The sequence below is a fragment of the Phaethon aethereus genome (assembly GCF_964289735.1).
Source record: "Phaethon aethereus genome assembly, chromosome: 18".
Taxonomy (NCBI): Eukaryota; Metazoa; Chordata; class Aves; order Phaethontiformes; family Phaethontidae; genus Phaethon; species Phaethon aethereus.
The window spans coordinates 13636482-13652511 of NC_138594.1; the positions used below are offsets into that span (position 1 = coordinate 13636482).

Sequence of the window (16030 nt, forward strand, 5' to 3'; positions counted from 1 at the left end):
CTCCCCGGCAGGTCTGCGCCAATCCCCCGGCCCCGCCGCTGACGGGCAGCCGGGCCCGGGAGGCGCCGCCTCCTGACGTCGCGCTCCGGGATTCGCACGGGCCGCGGGGCCGCGGCGGCCGCCGCTCAGTGTCTGTCGGGCCGGCGGCGGGAGCGGCCGGGGCCCGAGCCCAGCTCGGCTGCAGCGGCGGCCGCGCACGCCCGGCCCGACGCCTCCCGGCCGCAGCATGGAGCTGCCGGCGGTGGGGGAGCACGTCTTCGCGGTGGAGAGCATCGAGAAGAAGCGGATCCGAAAGGTGCGGAGGGCGGGGGCGGCGGGGGGCGGCCGGGCGGGCGGCGGGTCCGGCTGACGCCGTGTCTTTGCCTCCCGCGCTCCGCAGGGCAGAGTGGAGTACCTGGTGAAATGGAGGGGATGGTCGCCCAAGTGAGTACCGCGCGGCGGGGCCGGCGCCGGGGCCGGGGCGCCCGGGGAGGGCCCCGGCCGGGGCGGCGGGGAGCGGCCGCGGGGCCCGGCGGCGGCGGCGGGAGCCGAGCGGGGCGGGCAGGCGGCGGCTGATGTGCACCAGAAAATGGCTCCTTCCCCCTTCCCCTCCTCGGGAGCCGGGCTCCATATTGCAGAACCGAGCGGGGGGGGCGGAGGGGCGGGGGGGGAGGCGGAATCACCGCAAAAATAACCCGCGCAGCCCGCGGCGGGCGGGCGCGCCCCGAGGGCCGCCCGCGGAGGCGGAGGCACCGGCCGCGGAGCGAGCGCGGCCGCTGCGCGGTGTTGGGGGTTCGCATGACAGGGCCGGCGGGGGGGCGACGCGGGGCCCCGCGGCCGCGCTGCCGGGTCCGGGAAAGGCGATTTGGAGAAATTCATCACGACATGCCTAGAATTCCTCCGGAATCATAACTGCGCTAAATAAACAGTTCCGTCCCCGGCCCCCCCCGCCCTTCCTCCCCGCCCATCCCCCCCCCCCCCCCCAGGACCCGAGCCCCGGACGCCCGCTCCCAGGCGGGCCCGGTGCTCCGGGCCGGCGGCGGGGCGCCCCTGCCCGGGACCCCGGCCCGGGGCCGGCGGGGCCCGGCGGCTGACGGCCGCTCTCCTCCCCTCTCGCAAGATACAACACGTGGGAGCCGGAGGAGAACATCCTGGACCCGCGGCTGCTCATCGCCTTCCAGAACAGGTGAGCGCCGGGGCCGCGGCGGGGCCGGGCCGGGCTCGGGGCTCGGGGGCGCGGCCCCGGCGGGGCGGGCGGCGCGGGGCCGCCGGGCGACGCCTCCGGTGCGAGGTCCCCCCGCGCCGCGCTCCCCCCACGCCGCGCCTTGCGCTCCTGCCTGCGCGGGGATGTGATGGCTGCGAGTGGAGGGGGCGGCGCTGCGGCTGCTGCGCTTGGACGGGCTCGGGCTTTTTTTTTTTTTCCCCCTGCTTTTTTTTTTTTTTTTTCCCCTTTTCGTGCGTTTATTTCCTGTAGTATTTTGGCGCAAGCTGTAAGCTTCAGCCCCTCGCTGCGGCAGGGGGAGGTGGGAGTGGGGAAGCCACCTCTGTCAGGCGCCCACTGCCACAGCAAGCCGGCCATGCCCCCGTCCCACCACCGTTGCGGGACCCCCGGCCTGCAGCTCTGCACCTGCCGGGCCCCGGCTCCCCTCACACCAGCTCGCTGCACCCCTGTGGGGTCATTGGCACCGCAGGAGCTGCCGTGCGTGGGACATGGGACGGGAGGCACCCTGGGGGTCTGCATGCCGCCGCTTGGACCTCACCATGACTCTCTGTTCCTGCAGAGAGCGGCAGGAGCAGCTGATGGGATACCGCAAGCGGGGGCCCAAGCCGAAGCCGCTGGTTGTGCAGGTAAATGCGTGGTGGAGCCCAGCCCTGCACCTCCCGGGCAGCCTGTTTGCAGCACGGCCCCATCCCCAGGGAGCCGCTTTCAGCAGGTTTCATCATGCTGAGGAGCCGTGCGTGCAGCCCGGGCTTCGCGATGCCCCGGGGACCCCCAGGCCCCAGCGCTGAGCTCATCGCGCGGTTCCAGCCCCCTGTCCCCCCTGGGCTGCAGGGCAGACCCGCTGCGCCCACGGCCGGGCAGCATTAGCAGGCTGCTCGCAAGCTCGGCAGCAGCGGTCCTGCTTGGCCCCCGTTCCCAGACAGCTGATTGAAGGGTGCTTTTCTTCTTTTCATTGCTTCATTAATCTGGAGCAATGCACAGCCTGTAAGTTGGAGTGGGCTGGGGCCGCCTGCTCGAGGACGCAGCGCCCCAGGATGCAGTGTCCCGTAAGGAGAGCCGCTGGAGGGGTGGGAGTTTCACCAGAGCCTTTGGCACCTGCCGGAGCACCGGCACCTCCTTCTCCGGCCCAAGCTGACTGCGGCCCCTGGCTTTGTGTTGCAGCTTCCCTCCTTCGCCCGCCGCTCAAACATCCTCACGGGGCTGCAGGACCCTGCCGTGGACAACAGGCCAAAGCTGGATCTCGGCTCTTCCGGCAAGAGCCAGCAGCACCAGTATGAACTCAACAGCAAGAAGCACCACCAGTACCAGCCCAACGGCAAGGAGAGCGGCATGAAGCACCAGTCCCACAGCAAAGGGAAGTATTACTACCAGCTGAACAGCAAGAAGCACCACCACTACCAGCCGGACCCCAAGATGTATGAGCCCCATTACCAGCCCAGCAGCAAGGAGCCGCAGAGCCAGGCCTGCTTGGACAGTAACAAGAGCCCTCTGGTCGCCCACCCAGACAAGTGGGCTCATGGCCCAGCCAAAAACCTGCTGGGCCCGGTCAAGAACCTCGCTGCAGAGAGCAAGAACGGGGCCGAGAAGAACCTGTCCAGTGGTACCGGGCCTCCCCCCAGGGACAGGGTGACCAGCAATGGCCTTGGGGGCAAGATGAAGATAGTCAAGAACAAAAACAAGAACGGGCGCATTGTGATCGTCATGAGCAAGTACATGGAGAACGGGATGCAGGCGGTGAAGATCAAGTCCGGGGAGCCTCCCCGGAAGCGGGCTGCAGAGGAGAGGACTCCTAAGAAGGGTGGGGAGGAGAAACTGGAGGCTTGGAGGAAGCCAGGGGAGGAGGGGGTGGTTGGCAGCAACGCCCTGAGCAAAGCGGAGGGCGAGGGCCGGCAGCCCCCCACGGAGCTCAAGGAGAGTCCCCGAAAGACTCCCCTGGCCAAGGAGCTGCCCCTTCCTCCGGCAGAGCAGCCCCTGCAGCTCACCACCAAGCCAGACCTCGTGCCCTGGTCCCTGAGTCCCGTCTGTGAGCACAGCCCTTCCTCCATGGGACTGAACCTCTCCAGCCCTGGCTCGCGGAAGCGCTGCCTGTCGGAGCCACATGTGGAGCGGGAGCCGGGCAAGAAGCGCCTGACCTCCCGGAGCATCAGTGCCCCCACCTGCCTCAGTCCCCCGGCCCCGGAGCGGCCGGAGCCGCCCGCCCCCGCCCAGCCAGAGGTCATCCTGCTGGATTCGGACCTGGACGAGCCCATAGACTTGCGCTGCGTGAAACCGCGGGCGGAGGGTGAGCTGGCCCTGGCACAGGTGAAGCCCGAGGTGCCACCGGCGCTGGCTGAGAAACCGGCCATGGAGCCTCCGCAGCCCCAGGAGGCCACGGAGGAGGAGGAGGAGGCTGAGTCCCTGCAGGAATTCAAGCCCTTCTTTGGGAATATAATTATCACAGACGTGACCGCAAACTGCCTGACCGTGACCTTCAAGGAGTACGTGACGGTGTGAGGTGGGACGGTGGCTGCTCCCCGTGGGAGCTGCCTGCCTGTCCCGGGGCCGCCGGCCCCACAGCCTCCCTCTAAGGTACTGGTGCCCCTTCCCCGGAGCCCGTGTGCCCCCTGCCCGCGCCGCGGCAGCCGAGCCTGCCCTCTCCGCCGAGGGGATGCCGGGACAGGGCCGGGCTCAGTGGCCGTCCCTGCCACGCGGGGTGTCCTGGCCACTGCTCCCGCCCCGTGGTCGGGGGCTGCCCCAGGACCCGTGGGTGCCAGGACAGGCGAGGACGGGGCCCGCCAGTTACTCAGAGTTATAGTATTATATTTTAACAGTGCTAACTTGTCGAGTGATTCTTGCTCCCGTTTGTACGTGGTGTTATTGAAATGTATTGTTTGAGCTGAAAGCTGGTTGCTCTCCGGCCACGCTAATATATTTATTTGTAGGTATTTATATAATGAAATATAAAGCCTAGATTTATGGAGTCCCTAGATCACCTTATAAACTATATCAAACGATTATTTTCTGTTCTCCTTTTTAACCATTCAGCATTTGTTAGTCTCGTCCCCTTACCCTCCTTACAACCTGCAGGACCATCCCCGGTATATATTTTTTGATACTGTACACATGTGGTGTTTCTATGTGCAAAAAAAAAAAATCGTTATCTAAAGCTAAACAAGCTATTATAGAAATTGCTGCTATTAGAAATGTCTAAACTATAAGCTTCCAATTATTAATTGCTTGAATGTAAATATTAAATGGAGATGTTGAAAGTGCATTTGATGTTCTGCAGCTAGTGTAGATCGGATTGCAAAGCCCGGCTGGCGGGAGCGGAGCGCGAGCTGCCAGCGGCGCTTCCTGGTCTGAGGGCTGTGTCACGGGGGAAGAAATGTATCATGCAATCATCGCAAAGGACTATAAACCTTTACAAAAACTACCAGGATTCGGAGTGCGTTTGTTACTGTACACGGACGGCGCAGAAGGCGTCCCTGTGCGGGCAGGCTGTGGCTGGGGTGGCCCGGAGCGGGGGCTTGCGGGTCAAAATCGGCTCCGAGGTGCAGCGCATCGGGCGTAGCTCTCGTGCCGACGCGAGCCCGCCGCCCTCGGTGCGTGAGGGCACCCCGTTTTCTCCCGGCGCCGCCCAGGCGGGCAGCAAGGCCGTAGGAGCCGGTGGATCGGGGTTTCCCTCTCCCGGCAGTGCCGAGGCAGGGCTGGGCTTCTCCAAAGCAAATCGGGCGGCGTGAGGTCCGCAGCGCGAAACCTGGAAGGCTTCCAGGCACGCGGGCTGGGAAGGGGGCCGCAAGGGGTGGGCGACTGCTAGTTCTCAGCCTGACGCTGCCACCCCAGCCGCGTCATCCCCGACGTCAGGAAGGATCATGAGTAGATGAGGAGTTGAACTCCAGAAGGGAAGATGGTCCAAATTCCACCAAGAAGCCTGCAGACATCGCTGAACCAGATTAATAATTGCTGGAGTCCACTGAAAATACGGTGCAGGGCCAGTGCTTTACAAAATGGTTCACAGGAAGGTGGCAACCTAGCAGTGTGCCCGTGGAGCCCGTCTGCACGTGGCTGAGATACAGGGCTCGCTCCCCCAGGGACCCCCGTAACCTTCCCAAGCAGAGTCGAGTGCTCGCACAGTCACTGCCCGCTGAATCCTGTGCTTGCCAAACTGGCTCCGTTGCCAGCCTTTCTCATCTTGGGCTTTTCTTGAAGTTGATTTCTCTTACAGGAAAGATCTTGGCTGAAATATTGTCCGTGATGGTGCATTAATGTGTATAGACAAGAGCCTCAAGCTTGTGAGAAGCAGAATTAATTGGTTTGGGTAAGGTGGACCCCTGCTACCTGGAGACATGGGTGAGTTGCCCCTGCTGTGTGCCCAAGGGGTGGGCAGCACCCTGTGGGCTCAGCCCCTGGGTCCTGCTGCGGCACGGCCTGTGTCCGCCCGGGCGCATGGCAGTGCTGTTCCCAAAGGAAAAATAAGCCCCTCCGTCTCGTGCTGCCCGCTTCTGGGCCACCTCTTCTGCCCAGGCTTCATTTCAGTGCAATAAATTCTGAAGTCATCCTGGCAACTGTTCCTTTCTAAATCCTGAGGATTACGTGGCATCCGCAGAAAGGTGCGGCAGCATCCAGCCAGGTGTCATCTGCTGGGGCTTGTTCACATGGGAACCACGGCACGAGCCGTTGCCTACAGATGTTCTCGTGCCAGAGCCAGAGCGCTTTTCCGGGGCAGGCTGGGTTAAATCAGAGGAAAAGCAACCGTTCAGTGTGTGGATGCCATTTTCTCAGCTGGGATGGCTTTGGAGGCTTGTATCCAAACGGAACAATCTCAACTGTGGACACTCTTGTCGCAGACATTGGTTTTGTTCTGGTGTAGCTCAGGTCTGCCACTCAGCGCGCTCGTCCGGCAATGGGAATGGCTTCTGGGAGCCTAATGCAGAAAGCTGGCTCCAGCCCAGCTATTTGGTTAAACTTCTTGGTGTGGACGAGGTCGGTACCGACAACTGGGTTCATCTCTTGTTTCAGTTGATGCTTTATAGTCAACGGAAACTTGTGCAATATGTTTAGTGCCTGTGATTCTCTCACCTGCCTGCGTGGGGACCCCAAAATCTGGTTGTATGTGCACGGGGAGCAAGTGGAAATAGGTGAACGGTGATTAAAATTTAACATTTTGCCTATTAGCTGTGCTGAATCTTAAGAGTGTTTTAAGCAACTGTACATGTCACCAGGGCTGTGCGAGCAACGGGCAGGGGCAGCGGTGACCGAGGGTGCTGGAGAGCCAGTGTCGGGGGACAGGTGAACCCCAGCCCGTGCCGGGGGGATGCCCAGGGATGGTTTAGTGGGAAGCCTTTCCCTGCCGTCTCAGGCTTCATTGGCAGAGCAGACAATCAGAAACGATGTATTTCCCTTGATTAATTAAGCTAATGGTTATCTGAAAACAAAAATGGCATGGAAGAGGAGACGCATGCTCAGAATGCAAAATGTGATTTATGAAAGGGGAAGTGCCGCTCGACAGACAGCGGCAGGAGCCAGTGCAGGAGCGGGGCTGGGCAGGCGGCTCGCTCTGGGGCAGAGTGTCTGCAAAAGGAGAACTTTTTCTTCAGCCAGACAAAGGTAGATGAAGCCAAAGGGGTTCTGCACAAATAGTGGAATACGTCTTTTAAACGCGGGCTCGCGGGCTCCTGGCCAAAGCCTGAGCATCGCTGCTGCTGTCGTGAGCCGGGTCAGCAGCTTCCTCCTCTAGACTGTAGGCATGTGAGGCTCTTGGCAATTCATAACTGTTTGCAGGTTTACAGTGAGCTTAGCTCGTTAACATTTTTAAAAAAGGATTGTGGTGCATTGCTCATTTTCAAGGAAACAATGTTCCTCTGAGTGTGTGCGCTTTCTGAGCTTCCTTTCCCTACGCCCACCGCTGCTCCATGAGCCGTAGAAGCACCTAAAATATTGTCTCTGCTGGCAGTAGCTGCAGTTTGTTTGAGGCACCATTTCCCGGAAACCATGCAGCCAGATATTTATTAGTTTAATAGTTTGATCATGTTTATCACAACTCCAGCAGCTTCCTGTGCAGTGGAAGGTGTGATAAGTAGTTACTAGTTTGAAAGATACACCCTCCCCTTGCCTGTGCCAGTTGGCTGGGAAAGATCAAGTGTTTAGGATATGAATTACTTATTCATACCACTCTCTTTCCAGATTAAGTGCATCAAGCCTAAATGCCTGTTACTGAGCAAATTGATGTGAAGTCCACTATGACTTCCAATGGTTATCAAAGTGATCCAGGACGAGATGGAGCGTCACGACGCTCCATTAGGAAGACTGGTGTGTGCTACATTTAATGTATTTCCCAGGAATGCGTTAACCTCTGCTTGGTTTGGATTTATTCCAGACAAACATTTGCTGATTTAAAAGGAGAATTTGTGTTCGTATTTTAGCTCTTCTGAAAGGGTCTGATGCATCCATCTATACGTGGCCGTGCTGAGAGGAGGGACTGCAAATTTGGGCTGTGAAAGCTGCTTTCAGGTTCTCCCCTCCCCGGCCGTGGCGGTAGCAGTGTCTGCACCGGCACTGGGGTCTGAATCCAGCCGCCGGCCCTCCCTCGCGGGGCTGCGTCGCCAGCGATTGCCGTGGCCCTGTGCGGTTTCAGCAGGCGTTGGTGCGGTCCCAGCTCCGCGGCGATGGCCATGGGGCAGCCGGCAGGGTGGGCCCTGTGGCCTGGTAGAAGAGTCGCGTCTCTGGGGTGAGAAGAGGGACGTTAAACAAACAGACGACACGGAGCTGACGTCTTTTAATCAGAATGAGACACGGCTCGTGGGGACTGGGAGACTTCCAGGTCCAGACTGGGAATGCGAGAGGAGCTCCTCCCCGGAGAAGGGCGGAGGGGGTAAGCGGCCGCATGCAGCCGGGAAGGGGAGGATTTCCCAGGCATTCGGGGCACTCGGTGCTTTTGCTCCTGCATGGGTGGGGGTGGCTCCTCCGGGCAGTCATGGTGTGCATTTTGTGGGGTTTCTCCTTCATTGTTCCCGTTCTTCTCTCATTTCGCCATGCGGTGTCGGGAGCGGACGCTGACTTTGCGGAACGTGGTGGCCTCAGCACCTCTTCCCCATTACAATAAGGTAAAGCATTCATGGCCGCGTTGGGGCGGGGGAAGCCCGCTGTTCAGGCTGCATTCTTCCAGGCCCGTCCCCTCGAGCTCGGCGGGGGCTGCACTGCGCGGCCGTGCGCATGTTGGCTGCTATAAACCGTTTTAACTAAAACTGTATCCAACGGGACTGGTCCAGCGGCAGAGGCCCGCCGCAGAAGTTTTGTACTGGATTTTCGGTGGGGCTGGTGTCTCTCTGGGAGAGTGGTTGTGGGAGGGTAAGGCCAGGGTGCAGCCCCCCCCAAACCGGGGCAGCTGGGCGAGGGGTGAGAGAGGGGGCTTCCCCCAGATCTGCCCCGTCCCTGAGCCCCCTCGCCTCCCCCATCCCATGGGGCTGCCTCTGGCTTGAGCAGTTGAAAATGCCTGGCGGTAGGAAATCCTCAGTCTCCTCCGCAGATAAGATCATTTGGATTCAGCCCAGATTCATGCGAGATCTGTGTCGGGAGGAGATGACCGTAAGGACACTGCTCTGTTTATGTTTTCACCAGAAGAGGAAAAAGGCTCCGCAGTGCTGGGCACAGCCCGAAGCATCTCCAGACACATCCAGAGCCTCAGCGAGTGGCTCCGGAGGGTCCCCTGCATGCGGGAAAGCTCCTGCCTGCACCCTGAGCCGGGGAGGATCCCGTTAAAGGCAAAACAAAGCAGCTCGCACATTTGTGAGGTGGCTGCCATCAGTGGTACCTGACCTGAACACGGCTCTGCAGCATAGCCTGGCCTTGGGCAGCGTCGGTGCGGTGAGGAAGAACAGTCATGCGAGCAAGATGGTGGATGAAGGCGATGGGGGTCAGCTCCTGGGCCCCCCTCACTGTGTTCTCAGGGAGCAACCCCCCGGTTGCTGCGGAGAATGACAGGGGAGGGGGTCGGGGTTGGATGACATGGGAGAGGGGCTGTGCAGCCTGCTGGGGGGATTGGAAGGGAAGGGTCCTGGTGGTGTAGCTGCTCGTAGGAGCTGTCCCTGGGTCTGTGCCGGCGTGTGGAGTCTCACAGACGCTGAAGGGGTATTCCTGCATGATGGAGCTTTGGGCGCACATGGGCGAGAAGTGAGGGTCTCTGTAACGATGAAAGTTTGGGGCAGGCACTGGTGGCTGAGGGCGGCCGGGGTCTCCTCCCCTCGGGCTGGGACCTGTCAAGGCCTCCCGTCGCAGGGCAAGATCCCAGGCTCACCCGGGAGCAATTTGCCGGCACCTACTGAAGTCGTTTCTCAGAGGGAGCCGTCAGTTCAGCTGACACCTTGATGTAGTTTAAAGCAAACTGCAAACATGAAGATTTATTTCTATCGAACGAGCAGGCATATAAAACACGCTGTGCAATGCAGTGCAGCCTGGCAGGAAGCACCCTGAATCCCAGGAGCTGTGGCTTCGGCACGCCAGGCCATGGGCCATCCCTGGCCAACCCTCCTGATAGTAGCCCCGTGGGGTTCAAGGGTGGGGCAAGAAGGAAACTTAATCACGAACTGTCAAACCCTCCAGGATCACTGTCAAACACCAGGACCCTTTTGCAAGGGACGGCACTGGCACCAGTTGGGACGACAGATCCTGACCCATTCAAGTCGCTGAGGTAGAGCTCTGCTGGTACCCGGGGCTCCCCGTCCCAGGGGCGCACTGGGAAGGGGACTATGGCCACGTTCCCATGTTCCAGGGGGTTTATACGCTGCCATGGCCCGAGTGTGGACGCGGCTTCTGTGGTATAGGCATGCTTCAGTCAGAAGTGCTTAGTCGGAGGTGAGAAAGGGAACAACCCAAACCTTTAGGAGGTATTGCTGTTGTGCTGTAGCAGCCAGGACAGAGAAGTCCTACACATAGAGGAAATAAATTTAAAAGTCTTAGATATTATAAAATGCATTAACAAGCAGCCTGAATGGAGGGTCTGAGCCGATGGAAGCTTTAGCAAACACGAGTGTTTAATGTTGGAGCTAAAGACTGTGCTGAGCAGAAACTCTTGCTGTGCCCATGTAAAGCCACATCTCCCGGTCTCCTGGGAAGCCACTGGAAGCTCCATCTTCATCTGCAGCGGGGACGAGCCTGGGGTGAACAACACGAGGAGTGGTGGCGTTCGGTAGCAGCCGTGACATGAGCCGCAGCCCAGATCTTCCAGAGGGAGCAACCTGCCACCACCCGGGGCTTTGCCCGGAGAAGGGCCCAGGGTCGTTCGGGTTTGCCCCTTCCCCCTCGCTGCTGCGCGGCGTGGGGCCTGTGCTGCTTTCGTTCGTGAAGCACAAGAGCAGGAAAACCCGGATGGCTCAAACTTCGGAAGTCACCTCTGGGCTGGAGCTTAACCAAGGGAGCTGCCGCCCACCAGCCGCTCCGAGCGCTGTGGGCCGCGGGGGCCGGGGTGGACGACCGGGCTCAGCGTTTCGCTCCCGCCCGGTGCCCGCGGTGGCTGGGCGGGCGCGGGGGGCGAGCACCGGCTGGGGAGTGGCCAGCTGGGCCCAAGCTGACGGGCTGATGCTCTGCCACGCCGCGTGGGCATCGCCACGCCAGCCCCGCGGCAGGGTCTGTCCCCGGCCGCTTTAGAGAGCGAGGAACCGGCCCTGGGGCTGGGGGGCGAACAGGCGGGGGAGAGGCGAGCGGAGCTGCCCCCGGCGGGGCGGGGAGGCGAGCCTGCGGGCTAAAATGGCCACGCGCGGCTGCAGGCGTGGGCTCTGCCAGGCGGTAAGGGTTAACCCCACTCCCCCTCAAAAAAAAGGCATGCTGCGAGGGGAAAGGCAGCTCTGCACCGGCAGAGCTTTTGCGGTGGGGGCGGGCACCGGTGGGCAGCAACGGGCAGCGCTCCCCCGGCGCTGGGGAAGAGCAGCGAGGAAATCCTGAAAATGCCCTTTGTGTGAGCCTCGGCATCGTGATTTCAGAAAACAGGAGTTTGGGGTGTGTCCCCCGCCGCGCCTTGGCACGGGATTTCTGGGTCTCTGCTCTGGTGCTTCTCCATCTCCTGCTTCCCGGGGGGCAGGACGCCCGTTCCCACTGCTGATGCCGGAGCGGGGAATGCCCTCCGCAAGGCACTGCTCTGGAGCTGTTCAGAGCTCACAGTCAGTCACGGGGACTTGAGAAAAGAAATAATTTATATTTTCGGGGAAAAAAAAAAGAGGAGCGTCAGGTTCTTTTAAATACCAAATAGAAGCTGTGGAGAGGGAAGGTTTGTTCGGTATCAGGGAGCTTCGGTGGCTTCTTGAAGCACAAAATACTGATTTTCACATATGCTAGCAAATGTTAATTTTCACATATGTTAGTAATTCCACATGGCTTGCAAAATGAAGGATGAGACGTTGTCCCTGAACGTACCCATCCATTTGCAGTGCGGTGCAAGCCAGGCTGTCATTTTACCATCAGGGTGTATTTTACAGCCACTGCCCTCTGCGTGCGTTGGGTCCAGCCGTGACACTGTCCCTCCTCCGCTGTGTCCTTCTGGCACGTGTAGTCGCCAGCAACAGATACAGCAGGGAGATTCATGGCGGGTTGTGCAGAGAAAACGATGCGGCGGTCAGACACCAGCGGTGCCTTGACTCTCCCCGGCTGGCTGGTGGAATGGTGTCTTATCTGCAGTTTAAGGGCTCAACCTGACCCTGAGCCATTTTTAACCCGAGGTGGGAAGAGCCCTCCCTGCGTGTCCCTCTCCACTTTGAAACATTCCTCACTCGCTCCACGGTACCTGCTCTCCTGATGTTTTTCATTTTTGTACCTCTGCAACCTGAAGCAGACCCACTTTGCCAGCGTTTGAAGCTCCGCTTCTTGAAGATGCTTTAACTCTCAGGACTCAGAAATAACTCCAGCAAACGCAGCGGAGAGAGACCCAACAAGAAGACATCTAATCTCCTGTATCACGTTTCCATAGTTGGTGCTGCAAGCAGCAATTTGTGGTTCAGCAGCAACGGCTGAGCAGGGACGAGCACTGTCACAGGAATTCCATCCAGCTCCCGCCTGCCTGCGTGACAGACAAGCCCCGGCCGTGGCTTGTCTTTCCCGGGTTCGGACTAGCGGGCTGAACGCTCCCTGGAGAGGCAATTGTCCCTTCGCCTTTGCACCTCCGCTCCCCGCGAGCGAGAGCTTGCCGCGGGCTGCAACACCCCGTGCGCTCGGAGAGCGTTAACGCCACGGCGAGGCCGTAAAAAACGGTTCCCCGTGGCCGTGGGCTGGGGAAGCGGCCAGCCGGGGTGTTCCCCGCGGCTCCGTGCGAGCTGGGGGATCGGTGCGGGGGGGTTGGGACTGCGTCCCATTAGGCGGCGGATCCCGAAAGGGTCTGAGAACCAGCCCGGCGGCCGCCGGCCGCGGGGCGGCGGGACTCGGCTGTCCGTCGGGCGCCACGGGACGCTCCCCCGCCGGTGAGGGGGCGCTCCCACAGTGCCTCCCCGCCGTCTGCCGGAGAGGGAGCACAGGCAGGAGCAGCCAAGGGCTGAGCCTGCTGGGGGCCGGGGGTGCCCGGCCGGGAGCTGCTCCCCTGCCAGCACCGGTGTGCGGGGCTTGCGGTCAGGGCTGGCTCCGCACCCGCGCCCGCCCCTCCTCGGGGAGCAGCCTGCCCGCAGGAGCTCCGGCAGACACCTGTGGGGCAGGGGCCATCGCGCCCCGCCGCGCCACCGGAGCTGTGTCCCCGGGAGCCGCGGGTGCTTGCCACCTCAAAGGGAAGGTTGAGGACGTTTTGACCAGCCTCTAAACCTCTCCACAGAGAAGGAATGCCGGGACCCGGCTGAGCTCCCAGCTAGTACGTGAAGACACAGGACGCAGCGGACGCAGCTTCGCTGAAACGCGGTGCCATTTTCACCAGAGGGGAGGGCAAAACGCGGGGCTGGTCGGCATCGCTCTGCCATTTGCTGCCATTCAGCCACGGGCCGCATTCAGAAATGCAAGGGATGACACACACGGCCTGAGGGACAGGGCCGGGCGGCGGGTCACTGTGTGCGTGTCCCCTCAAAACGCTCCCCCCGAGACTTTTTGCACTCCCGTGCTCCGCCTTGCCCTGCTGGGCTTGTGTCTGTGCCAGCTGTGCCTTTTGTAAGACCAATTCCTTCTCTCGAGGGCACTGTGTTTCCCGGGCAGCCGTGCCCGCACCTCGCCCGAGTGGAGTGGGGTGCGGGTCAGGCGGTTGCGGCGTGGGGCTCCCCCTTCCCGCGTGCTCCCACACGCGGCCGCGGTGCTGCGTGTCCCCGCCGCGGTGGGTGTCCAAGAGTCAAATGCCAGCCGCGGGGAAGGGGGGCGGAGGTAGGACGCCCCCCACCCAGAGTCCCGCGTGGGACACGCAGCGCTGTTTGCAGCGGGACCGCGGGGAGGGGAGAGTGTGGACGGGGGAAGCACCGGCTCAGACGGCGGCGGGGGTGGGGGACCCCGGGAGATGGCCCCGGAGGTAACGTGGGGAGCGGGAATCTCCCCCAGGAGAAGCTGGAGCGGAGCAGGGCAGAGACCGGGGACCAGCCCCGAGTGGGTGCAGCACCCGGGGCTTCGCAGCCGCCCCGGCGTCGGGGGGAGCCGCAGCGAAAAGCCGGGGAGCTGGTGGGGCCAGGGTGACTGCTGACGTGGCCCGCGGGCGCCCACCGCCCGGGGGAAGGATAAGGCCCCCCCGGCAAACGCAGGGCGAGCGGGAGGGCCCGGGGACACCGGGCAGCTGCGTCCCGCTGCGGGAGGAAACGTCCCGCAGTCCCAGCAGGAGCGGCAGGAAAACGAAACGGGGGCGAGAAACCGGGGCAGAGGCGAAGCCCGGCGCGGCTGGGTCGGGGGCGGCCCGGTCGGGGCCGGCCCGGCCCGGTGCTCACACCTGCATTGCAGCAGCGGCGGGGCGGCGGGGCGGCGGAGCGCTGCCGGGCCGGCGGGCTCAGCTCTCGGCGCGGCGCTGCATTGCAGCACTGCACAGCCCCCTCCTTCCCCGCTCCCTTCCCCTCCCTCCGCCGCCGCTCGGCACCGCAGGCGGAGCCGTGGGCACGGACCGGCCCCGCCGCGCTCCGCTCCCGCTCGTGCGGGACATCTGCCGCCGCCGCGCTCGGGTCTCCCGCGTCGTGCCACAGCCGAGTCCCATTGGCCGGGGAATGCAGCCCGTGGGCGCGGGAAACACGCACCCAGCCGCTGCGTCCCCTGGCCGGTGTCTGCCGTCGGCGTGCACGAACCCCGGCGCGGGCGGAGGGACTGGCCCGCCCCGTCGGGGCATCCGCCGTCCTGCCCGCCGGCTCTGCGGCACGGCCCCGCCGCCTCCCTGCCCCTCCCCGCCGGACAGACCGGGCTGTCCGCCCCGCCGGGCCTCGCGTGGGTCACGCAGTGCCCGGCGCCGTCCCCACGGACTTCCCGCGAGGGCGTTCGGGCGGGTCCCGCGGGGAGCCGGGACAGCCGCGGAGGCCGGGCAGGGCTGAGGGGCGCTGCGCCAGGCGGCCGGGCGTACCCTCCCCAACGGGACGGTCCCGTGTCCCACTCCCCCCTCCCCCCCGACGGGACGGTACCCCCGGCCGTCGGGGCATTTGCGCTGTCCGTGGGGCTGGCAAGGGAAGGGGGGCTGGTGACCGCGCTCCGGGCTCCCTCGCCTGGGGACAGCGGCCCGGAGACCTGTGCCAGCCCCGCGTGAGTGGATCCTGCGTGGACCCAGACATCCGCGACCCGCGCCTGCTGCGTGCTCGGGGCGCGAAGGGGAGCTGGGCGATGCCGGTGGGAAGGAGCCGGTAGCGGCCGGGTGTCCCGGGACCTGCCCCCTGCCAGGGGCGGCGCCGCGGGGGCAGCGGGGAGCGGGGCCCCGGGCCGGGGGGGGCCACCCGCCCCGGCACAACGGGGGTCCGTTCCCAAGGCTCCCGCTCTTGTCTCTGCTTTGGGAAAACGCCAGCACGGTAACAAAATGGCGGGGAAAGGGTGGGATTGTCACGGCGAGCCCTGCAGCGCAGCCCGCCCGGCCCCCGGCACCGCCCGGTCGGGCTCGGGGCGTCCGTGCCGGCGGCGGGCGGCGGGGCGGGGGCCCACCCCGGGGCTGTGCCGCTGCCTGGCCCCGCCGCCCGGCAGAGCTCCGGTGGCGAGGCAGCTGCAGAAAATGGCTGCTCGGCGGAGCCCGCTGAATCCCGCCATGGCGGGGGGGGCGGGGGGAGAACGGGACACGGACACGGCGAGGAAGCAGCGCGGCCCCTTCCGCCGAGCCCCCAGGCCGGCGGCGTGGGGGGAGGTCCGAGACCCCGCGGGGCGGCGGCACCGCAGCGGAGCCCCCGGGGCGGCGAGGCCCCGGCGGCCGGCGCGGAGCCTCCCCAGCAGGACATCACCTGCGGCGCGGCGAGGGGGGGCCTGGGGCGGCCCGATCGTGCCCGTCGCCGCGGCAGCCCCCGCCAGGTGCCCGCCGAGGCGGAGGGGAGCGCCGGCCCCGACCCGGAGCCCGGGACACGGCCCGGTGCCCCCCCTTGCCCACCGCGCCGGCAGAGCCCGGCGCCACGCAGCCGCTCCCGCAGCGCCCGGCTGGAAATAAAAATTAAAATCGGAAGGAAATAAATAAAATAAGTAACAGCGTGGCGGGAGCGCGCGCGGGGGGACGCGGCTCGGCCCCGGCCGCGCCGCGAAGTCGCAACGAAAACTCGACCCCGTGGCCCCGCCCCGCGCCGCTGCCCACCCGCGTCTCTCCGCGGGGTCAGAGCGGGCACACGTGGATGCACGGCTGGCGACTGCGCCGCCTCTCCCTCGCGGAGCCGGTGGATTTCGCGGGTGTCCGCGGGGCAAGGGGATGTCCCAAAAACGCGAGTGTGAGAGGCGGGCCGGGGTGATTCTTGCCCCACGGGAGAGTGG

At 63.7% G+C, this 16030-nt stretch overlaps 1 protein-coding gene across 1 annotated transcript; it reads left to right on the forward strand.

The window, feature by feature from the left end:
* Window positions 1–226: 226 nt before the first annotated feature.
* Window positions 227–3694, forward strand: CBX4 (chromobox 4; the record flags this gene model as incomplete). Its single annotated transcript, XM_082008250.1, has 5 exons — window positions 227–295; window positions 380–423; window positions 1100–1165; window positions 1761–1827; window positions 2363–3694. The coding sequence occupies 5 exons, from the start codon at window positions 227–229 to the stop codon at window positions 3692–3694; spliced, it is 1578 nt and encodes a 525-aa protein (XP_081864376.1).
* Between the last annotated feature and the right edge of the window lie 12336 nt (window positions 3695–16030).